The 11,089-nt window shown below is 39.2% G+C and overlaps 1 protein-coding gene across 1 annotated transcript in view; it reads right to left on the bottom strand.

The window, feature by feature from the left end:
• Positions 1-5,840: 5,840 nt before the first annotated feature.
• LOC135206817 (protein SERAC1-like) overlaps positions 5,841-11,089 on the bottom strand; it is a gene marked incomplete in the record, with an annotated part of 105,994 nt that continues 100,745 nt past the window's right edge. Inside the window, 2 exon segments of the mRNA XM_064238307.1 lie at positions 5,841-5,911; positions 7,754-7,900. Of these exon segments, the coding sequence (XP_064094377.1) occupies positions 5,841-5,911; positions 7,754-7,900 (218 nt within the window).

Below are 11,089 nucleotides of genomic sequence, written 5' to 3'. Positions count from 1 at the left end.
GATCCGGAGAAAGCAGAACTTCTCCTGACGGGAGGAAATCAATATGATTAGGTTCTCTAGAGAGAGCCGACAGTTCAGATATTCTGGCACCTGAGGCCAGGCTCAGTAAAAATAATGTTTTCCTTAGAAGGGTTATATATGAGCATGATTCATTGTCAGTATCTGAAGCTAACTTGAGTACGTCATTTAAAAACTAGGAGACCGTATGAGGCCGGTTTACTGGTCTCAGACGAGCACATGCTCTAGGGATAGATGAAAAGTACAAATCTGTTAAATCAATATTAAAGCCATACTGAAAAATTTTCCTTAAGGCGGATTTAGTCATAGTAATGGTACTAGCAGCTAGGCCTTTTTCGAACAGTTCTAAAAAATGAAACTGCCAGATTCATGGTCATTGTCTGAACATCTGATTCTTTTAGAAAGATGGCTAATTTCCTCACTGCCGAATCATACTGCCGGAGTGTCGATTCTCTTTTGTCTGATTCCACGAACAATGTGTTTAGTGGATCAATATTAGCACCTTTCTGTGCCGCAAACTTCATGAAGTCCATAAAGTTAGGGCACTCAGAATTCTTGAGGAACCTGAAACAGTCCGAGTTTGTACTATATGAGTCAGTTTTGGGTTGGGGATCTGTTTGGAACGGAGTTTCAACTCTAGTAAAAGAGGAAACCAATTGCTCTTTGGCCAGTTGGGTGCTACCAGAGCTATCCGCCCTTTGAAAGATCTGAGTTTGTGTAGAACTTTCATCAAAAGGTTTATTGGCAGAAATAGGTAAATCTTCTGCCAATTGTTCCAGTCTATGGACATCGCATCTGTGGTGTGAGCTAGAGGATCCAAATTGGGAGCCACATAACATGGAAGTTTGTGGTTGGACTTCGTGGCGAACAAGTCTACCTGAAGGCCCGGTATTTGTAGGCAAATCCAATTGAATGACTTTGTGTCTAAGGACCACTCTGATTCCAGCGGAGTTGTCCTGGACAGTGAATCCGCAATGACATTCCGTACTCCTGCCAGGTGAGTAGCTGACAGGTGCCAATGATGTCTCATTGCCAGCGAGAAGATTGCTATCATCACGTGATTTATGTGGCTCGACTTGGAACCTCTCTGTTTAGGCAGTGAACTATCACTGCCCTGTCCAGGACTAGTCTGATATGAATATTCCTAGCCGGAGCTAGTCATTTCAGGGTCAGGAAAATGGCCATTGCTTCTAAGATGTTGATATGGAACTGGCAGAATACTGTCGACCATGTTCCTTGAACCTTCTTGTACTGAGAATAGGCCCCCCATCCGCTCAGAGAGGCGTCCGTGTGGACTACTAGAGATGGCGGGGGAAATTGGAGCGGTACTGATTTGGAAAGACTCTTGACTGTTGTCCATGGACGAAGTCTTTTCCTTAGTATCAGCGGAATCAAGGAGATTTTGTCTCTGAGTCTGCTGTTGGCTCTTCTCCGCCATACCCGATTGATGTCCTTCAGTCTGGCTTTCAATAAAAGGTCTGTTATTGAAGCAAACTGAAGAGAACCTAGGACTCTTTCTTGGGTACGACGAGACGCACGTCTGTTCTTGAGAAATTGTCTCGTAGCTTTCGCTATCTCTTTGCACTTGGTTGGTGGAAGAGATAGTTTGTGTGCGGTTAGATCCCATCGAATTCCTAACCATTGAAAGCGAGACGCTGGGATGAGACGGGACTTTTCCTTGTTTATCTGGAATCCCAGATACTCTAGAAATTTTATTACTTTGGCTGTTGCACTGCGACATTCTTTGTCGTTGGGTGCCCAAATGAGCCAGGTAGGCTACTAGTGTAACCCCCTGAGCTCTTAGCTCCTGAACTACTGTCTCTCCTAGTTTGGTGAATATTCTGGGCGCTATATTGAGCCCGAATGGCATGACTTTGAACGAGTAAGCCTGTCTTCCTAGTTTGAAGCCTAGGTAGGGAGAAAAGTTTCTCGCTATTGGGACGTGATAATAAGCATCTGTAAGATCGATAGAGGTGGTGACGACCCCACGGGGAAGTAAGGTCCGCACCTGCCAGACGGTTAGCATGCGGAACTTGTCGCATTGAATGTATGAGTTGAGACGGGACCAGTCCAGAATCACTCTTCGTTTGTCCGTGTCCTTTGGCACGGTGAACAAACGTCCCTGAAATTTCAGGTGTCTGACTCTCTTTATTGCCCTCTTTTGAAGAAGGTCTTTGGCATAGTCTAGGAGGTCTGTCGTTGGAATTTGGTGGAATCTGACTGGTGGTGGAGGCCCTTTTATCCATCTCCACCCCAGACCTTTTGATACAATACTGTGGGCCCATGGACTGAAGGTCCAATGGTCCCGGAAGAGGTACAATCTTCCGCCTACCTGGAGAGGCTCATAGATTGGATGAGGTCTTACTTCCTCTGCCTCCTCTGGAACCTCTGCCTCCGGAGGGAGTTCTGGAGCCAGCTCTGTACCGGTAAGCACCTCTTGCTCTGCTTCCTCTTGCATTTTGGTTATAGCCTCGAAACACCCCTTGTGTTTCAAACGAAGCATTGAAGGCCGGGGACGTCACAAAAGCAGCCGAACTCGAGGACTGTTAAGTTGGTTGACTCTGCAGCAACACCAACTGTTGCTGTGGTCGTGCCTTAGAGGTCGAAGGTTGACCAATTTGGGAGACGGGGACTGCCTGAATCACCGTCTGTGTCTGAGGAGCCTGGAAAGACTGATACTTCCTGACCCTCTTCCTACCTTTTGGCTGCTGTCTGGAGGTCTCATAAAACTTCCTTTAAGACCCCAGTGGACACGAAGGTTCTGATTAGCCCTAGCAGCCTCACTGATGACGCTATTAACTACGTCTTCAAGAAAAAGGTTAGGACCCCAGATTGCCGCTTTAATGAGCTTATTAGGCTCGTGTCTAATGGAAGCATCGGCAAGGACATGCTTCCTGCAGTTCGGCCTAGCAACCACAAAGTCATAAAGATCACTCTGAAAGGTCTGTAAGAGTGACTTTGTAAGAACCCGGAATAGGGGTTCCTCAGAGTAGACCGACGCCGTCAACTCCGATGTAGTAACTGAGTTGATCGACTTACTCAGTCTGCACCTGGATTCAAACTCTGCCTTTACCATGGCTTCTGGGATTCTAGGTAATTTTTCACTAAATTGAGTGGAAGCACACTCCGGATCGAGTTTGCCCACTGTGAACATTTCTGGAGCGCCCACCCAGCACTCCAGATCTCCGGGAAAGAGCAGAGAGGTAGATTCTGTCTCTTGAAGCTGAGGCATCGGTTTCTCCTCCATTCCAGCCTTCAAAGTTAACTCTGCAATCTTAGTCGTGCAGGGGGTTGGGATGTTATCCCTCACCACGAACATGGTGTAGCAGCCCTTGTGTGGCGTCAGTCTAGTGTTGATGCACTCCCATTCTGAAAGGGTGCGGACCCATGCCGACTGTGCCTGGTCCCTAGGATAAATTACTGTTTCCTTTGGGACCCTGTCTACCCTGACTAATGCTTCCTCAGCTAACCGAGCGAAGCCTGGGAAGGGAAATTGGAGGTCCGCCGGGAAGAACTCGTAGTCTTCCACGGGACGGGTTCCACAGCCTTCAATTGTCAGCATGCCATCTGAAAAGGGGGCATGCAGAGCCAACCGCCATGGGTTGCTGTTCTCAAATGGCGGAAGTTTAGAGGCGTCCGGCACAATGAAGGACTACTATGTGCCTCCGGACTGCGTAAGTCCAGCCAGCAAGCTCTCCTGGACCTGTAGCCTCTGAGCCAGAGACAGGATGGACTGACCCGATGTCTCCAAGCTCAAAGCGAGCTGAGAAGACATCGACTGTAACCTCGAGTCCACGATACTGCCCATCTTCTCCATAAGAAGATTAGCGAAGGCATCAGGATCAAAGCCGGACTCCATAGATCTGGCTTTAGATACCTTAGCTCTCGACCCCTTATGCGGGGGAGTAGCTTTAGCCGAGGAAGTCATAGGTGTAGGAGCCAATGACGACCTGGCGGAACTCGCTGGAATAGGACTGTTAGTCCTAGGCAGAGTCTTCTTCTTCAGGGCTTTTACCTTGGGGATCACGGGACTAGACCTGTCCCCAAGGTTCCTGGACTTTGAGAAGCCCTGGAAAGAAGAGGAAGAAGACGGAGTAGGACTGAATGAATAAGATTTCTTTTTTACAGATCTAGAACTACAGCTACTTGCCTCACTTACTTCCCTACCTTCTTCCTGCGCGTTGACGGTCATCGGTTCAAGATGGATATTGATGGCCGCCACCTCTTCCGCCACCTCCTCGCACAAGACGTCTTGGTCTTCCGGAGGGGCCTGGGTCTCCAACCGAATCTTGGCAATGATAGGGGACGCCACCTCCCTATCCACTGCCGAAGAAGTCCTTGCGTTCAGATACAGTATCGAACAAAGCTCCTCCAACAGTACATTGGGGCATCCGGCAGCAACATTCCTGCCAAAACCTCCAACCCAGGTCCTTAGGGTCGTCAACGAGGAGGTTTTGAGCGCCAGAGGAGTCTGTAAGAGAGGACAAAATCAGATCCTCTAGTGGCGGAACGTGTCATATTTTCAGATATGTATATAAATGTAAGGATATGTCGTACAAAATAGAGAACATTACCAAGATGGGAATGGTATCTACCGACTCATCAGTCACATACTCAAACAATGAGTAGCAAACTTCACAGCTGTCCGGGTGCCATACCAATAGGTTCTCGATCTGCACAGCACAACTGGCATGAGACCGACATACCTCATGACCACACGGTTGTTGGAGGACGGCTGTGCATCCTAACTCCTGACAGCGTACCATCTGTAAGTTAGAATTGATACATGAATGTCTTCAAATAGTTCCGCCGGAGTTAATTCCGGCGGTATGTTTACACTTAGGCTAGTTCTACTAAAACTCACTAAAGGTAATCATCAACTATTATAATTTTACATAATGTAAAAGCTCTGATTGTCTCCGCCTACTCCGGAATCCATAATCTCGTTATCGCAATAGTTATGACCGGCGGAGTTGGCCTGATACGAACAGAACAGGGAAACCAGGTAAAACCTAGGCCTGAATCTGATCACACCATAGTAGGATAGCAATTCCAAGTCAATTGGAAACGCATTGCCTAAGCCTAGTCCACCTCCACCGGAGTGGGGAACAGCGATAACAACAGAGAATACGGAATACCGAGCTGCAGAAACAGTGGTACGTAGCGCTCCGGCGTATAAAATACTGGCGGAAGTGATGGTAGGCCATACCTCACCAGAATAAACAGAGGCACGGAGATATACCAACAGAGATTACGTAATCTACTAATCCTTAATCTCCTCTGACTAATCCCCCGAAATGGTACTAGACGCTCCAGCTGCTGTTTATTGGTAGGATTACTAGGTCAGCGAGCTAACTAAACACGGCTGGAACGAGTCCGGAACGGAAGGGAAAAGCTCGGAGGAGAAAGGAAGACTAGTAATTGTCTGGCAACAGCAACCGGTCAGGTGATTACCACCCTCTGAGAAGCCGTGAAGTAACCTATAACTAAAGTATCTGTGATAGTGACTTCCACTCACCCCTGTTGCTATACCGACACCCTATGAGGGTGATCGATCCAGAGGTAATAACTGGCATTCCATATGGCTTTTTTCACTGGTATATTTAGCATTTATTTATACCTAGAAATGAGTGCTATAGGTACATTTCACTGGGTGACACAGGTCAACCCAGAAAAGGTAGGTGGCATGCTGCTGATGAATCTCCTGCAAAATTATTTGAAGGGCTATGATTCTCAAGAAATTTTTCTATACATTGCTCATTGATGATTATGCATTTAACAGTAACATAAAACTTGTTGGTGAAAGACAAAGATGAACATGCTTACCTACTAACAGGTTTGCATATATCACGATGGCTTGCGTCAACCTCATGAAAAGTTCCAATACCTGGATCTGAAAAATTAAAACTTTCAGTTCTATTTCAGCACTAAAATGAAACCATATTTAATTTTATGCTTGGTAATCTTGATATATTTCAGGGAAGATGAAAGCTTTAAATATGATTTTCATACACATGTAATAACAATTAATTTAGATACTAGTGATGATATTCTGTTTTGTATTTGCAAACTCAACTCTAAATTCAGACCCTTACCAAACTTCAATAAAATTAGATTACTAATCCAAAATAACCTATATGTATAATTAATGAATATACATATATAAACTCTCATATAGATTGATATGAATATTAGATAATGAGAACTGAAAATAAAACATAAAAAATACTAACAATAAAATTCATAATATTCTAAGTAACTTTCCACGTTATATCAATTTGAATGAAAAACTCAAGCTATTCAAAAGAAATATATGATACTATCTGTAGATAAGCCAAATACTAAATTTGGATTTATTTGTAAAAATGTTATGCTCAAGTTTTTACCTCCAGTTTAAATTGTTTGTAGACATATTTGAGTTAAATAAAGTGGTAACTTCTTCCTATAATTTATCTTCAATGTATACCATACCCAAATTTCATAAGAGTAAATTGCAAATAAAGATATTATTACGGTAAACTTAGTTTTGGGTTGCACAAAATAATAGCGAAATATCAGAATACTACTATATTCGGGTCTGGGTAATTTTATGACATCTTTTGATTTAAGTACTCTGTACACATCAACACATGATGACCTTATCAGATACACTCTTACCTTATATAATAAATATACTAACAACAATTCAGAAATATACATACTACTATAACATTAAAATTAACTTTGTTAAAATACTAAAATATTGTATCCACTATAAATATATTAAATTTGATAAGAGAATATTTTGTCTAAAAATTATAGCTATAGCCCTGACATTGCCAATTCAAATAACATCTTATTAATTGAAATTCTTACATATTAATCCATTACAAGGCACACTTACATTTAAAAATAAGAGTGCATTAGATGTTCTAATATCACAGAAAAAATTTTCGTATTTAATATTACGTAATTCAAGACACCCCAGAGAAATTTTAAGTTATTTAAGTTCCCAGTGTACTAATAATAACCTTAATGAAACAAGATCCCTCTTGGATATTGATATTAAAGTTATTATTAACAAATTTTTAACTAAAGTTTATAATGAAAGAAGTAATTTTAATTTTGAAATACAGTTCGTATTATGAGCGCCACCTTTTACCTAGTATACCACTCAACATGACTTGTGGAGTCATATGCTTGCAATTTTCTAATTATACATATATCTGCAAGGATGGTGCAGATTTCATTTACAATTGTCAACTTCTTGTTAATAAACAGATTAATGATAAATTTCAAATGTGGTTCCTTAAAAATTTTTAAATAAATCTGAACTTGAGAAGTCTAATACCATCTATAATTTCAATAAACTAGTAGTAGTTGATTTGATTAAGTTTTATCAGAATATGCACTAGTACTTTAACTGACCAATCATTCTCCATTTTTTGCACATAACTAAACCACCTCAAAACACTATGACCCATTTTTCTGATATTTATGAAGCATGACTTGAATCTGGGAAGTATAGGGAGAAAATGAGGTTAGATCTCATTTAAGGGGTTTCTCTCCCCCCCCACCCCCCAACAGGAGAGGCAAGATCCTTTTGGTAAAGTCTTAGTTGGTTCTTCAAATATGGACAGACTATAGTAAAAGTGGTCAGCAATTTATGTGAATAAATAGGGATTCGTTGTTTCTAATTTCAGTAAAGCAAGAACATCAGGAATAATGCTCAAGATAAAAATGGAAAACTTCTTACCTCCATGCTTTGGTGGTACAAAATAAACAGGGAAACCAAGAAAATTATTATGAATAGGCTGGGTCTCATTGAGAGTCAAAACAGCTGTGCCTTGAGCTTTCACAATATTTACAAAGAAATTATGAACTTCTGACAATACCGAAGACTCTGTAAAAAGATATTCCATTATGAATAAGAGTAATATGAAAAGTAAGAGCAAAAAAATGCATATTTGAATAATTGAGGTTCATACCATTACATCAAGGGAAACACAGCAAAGATTTTATTCAATGGAATCCTCATAACAAAATTATAACTAAGTTTATAAAAGAAACAAAAAATATTATAAAATAAATACATTTAAAATAAAATCACATGCAACAAATCTGTACACATTGAATAGGGGAACAATCATAATAAAGGCATAACTCAGTCTTCACAAAACAATTACGTATATACAGTCCGACCTCTTTAAACCAGCACCTTTGGGACCGGGCCACTGCCGGACCACAGAAAATTCTGGATGACAGAAATCATGCCTAAAATAATTTCCACTGTAAACAAATCTTGCCAGCTCATCCATATATATATTGAAGTGTTACCAAAAGTACAAAAAGCTTACGAATAATCATAATCATGAGTTAGGTTGAGTTCCTTAAGAAAATACTGGCTTGTTCCACAAGCATCTCCTTGGAAATGCTTACACCTTTACCATGTCAGAGCTTCAACCACTTTATAAGTGCACTATCGAATTCTGATCTCCTGGCACCTTTCAATATTTTCCAGTGCTTCAATTTTTTCTAACATTTGTTTTTAGCAAAACCCAAAAAATCTGCATTTTGTTTCTTTAAGTGAGAGAGAAACTACTGAACCAGGTTAGGTTTTTATATTGACAGATATCCATTTGCAAAGGTATAATACTGATACAGCTGTGTTTAGAATAGACAATTTTAATAAAAATATTGTTTTATGCACTTTACTCAATTATTTTTCATGAATTAGTCAATTATTATCATACTATAATTTATGAACATTTCGATCAGGGGTCATTTGCATTCGTGCAATGTTTACATTTTTAAATCATCAGCTGATTGCAGTTTACTGACATCATCACAGCCATTAGTTGCTAAATTAAATTCATTTCAGTAATTTGCTATTTTCATAAATTATCAGAGCTGGGTTTAAAAATGCAACACTTTATTCATAAATGCAGTAAATTAAATTAATTAAAGATGTGATTTTGCCAGTACAGTACAGGATGTTGCTTTTGCCTCTTCCAAAATGTTTTGTTGTTGCCTGCACACTGTTCGTTTCCTCAGCTACAGCTACAACCGTAAATTCAGTGGCATACTTTCATAACCCTTACCTCTTCATTGTGTGAAGGATGAATAAACATTTATTTTATTTCTATTTATGGAAATTACCACTGAAAATCTGATCATTTTTAACAAGTCCACAACTATAATGCAACCCTTATTAAATTTGTGTTAGTTAAGGTAGCTGATATCAGCAATGGGCTGCTTCTTAATTAGATTGATTATGCCAGTACTTACTGTTTTTATGCCACTGTCTTGCATGCAGTAGTAAGTGGCTTTTAATTATAATAAATAGTAATGGCTGTTAATTATAATAAATGGTAATGAATTCTTAGACAAGTCACACAGTTTGTAAGCTTGATTTAATGCATGAAGATCTGCATTTAACCAAATGAAATTTTACTTCTACACCTATTTACTAGTTAAAAGCAAACTCAGATGTAATATGCATTATCAATGGTACCTACTGAAACTAGTACACGTATAAAAGGCCTAGCCCAGTTTAATCTACTGACAATGCATCTTGTATTATACATGAGATATATGATACAATTTTTTGGATTAAATTTTAGTGATAGCATGATACAAGAGATCGAATGATACGTATATGCAAATTATGGGTTTTTTTGTATGCACATACTTTTCAGTTTCACATAATGTTTTCACTGCAAATAAACTGTGCTTGTTTATTTATGCCAAAATCCACAAGAAACAAAACTGAAGCAGTGTGTGGCACTGCCCTTGTAGCGGCTCGAGAACTAATGGCGGCTGATTCAAAAGAGTCCCAGATCATTGGAAGTTGTTGGGCCCCAGAGTGCTGGATTTAACAGGCCAGACTGTACTAATACTAACCCAAAGTGTCATGTCTCTTTTAAAAACTGTTAAACATTAAATGCATTACTGAAGAAGGCATAAAAGTATTGTGAGTAAATGGCAGTTATTTCTCTTTTAATGCTTATCATATTACAAGAGATTTTAATTATCTTAATAACTGGACAGTCAAATTAATTAGGTTAAAGCTGAGTTTAGTTGTAGTATTACACAGAAACCATGTAAATGCACATTGAGACTTGAGTGACAAAAATTTGACAAAGCTAGATGACATCAGGAGCGTATCTGTACTAATTTTAATGAATACATAAATACAACAAAAATGAGAAAGAACAAACATTTCAAGAAGGTACGCTACTTTTCACCATCAAATCTTGGATAGTATTCATCAATGTCAAGGTTATGAAGAAACCCTGGGCTTTATCAGACTATATAACCTTTTGAGATTCTTAAGGGGAGCTGGGTGTCCAAAACTCATCTGCAGTGTAACAGTCAGCTCTAGCTTATCACTTATGAAGTTAAGAGATATTTATCTTTCATTTGCCAATTAATTTTCACAATATAATCCTGATTTTATTTTGTTTTGAAGCAGGATAATTAGGCTTTTTTGCAGTGTTAAAAAAACTGTGAATAAATCAACCAGGAACAGAAATATTTCTATTTCTTTTTATTAATAATTTTATAAACCTAATTAATATCTATAAACTTTTCACGTGATAAAAATACATTTCTTTCCCAATGATATATAACTTCTAATCCTATTTATGCTTGTCTACAATTTAGGAATGGATGGAAGTAAACCACCAGACAACACCCTACAAATTTATAAGTGATTCTTTTTTCTATTTCCAAAGGATGACATTATCAGAATCTTAAAGGGTGAAATTTGCATGATGTATTCAACACCACTTGAATCTCAAAGGATTAACTTGCTGTTATGTTTTAAAATTCAGTTGTCAGAATTTTTTAAGATATAATCCTTTTAAAGGAAAAGAGTTCTTTCATGCAAACCCATTAGTTGAGGCGCAGTTGAACTTTAGCTGGGGAAGACAGCAATGTTGGTTTTGTGTTGCCTACATAAGACATTCGGATTATGAATATTTTTATGGTGATAAAACATTCTTTTATGTACTGGTATAATATGTGATATACTCATAGTCAACTAAACTTGTAACAAAATATGGTACAATAAATCAGACAAAGCAAAAAC

Source organism: Macrobrachium nipponense, chromosome 31 (assembly GCF_015104395.2).
Source record: "Macrobrachium nipponense isolate FS-2020 chromosome 31, ASM1510439v2, whole genome shotgun sequence".
Taxonomy (NCBI): Eukaryota; Metazoa; Arthropoda; class Malacostraca; order Decapoda; family Palaemonidae; genus Macrobrachium; species Macrobrachium nipponense.
This window is presented reverse-complemented; position numbering and strand designations above follow the sequence as displayed.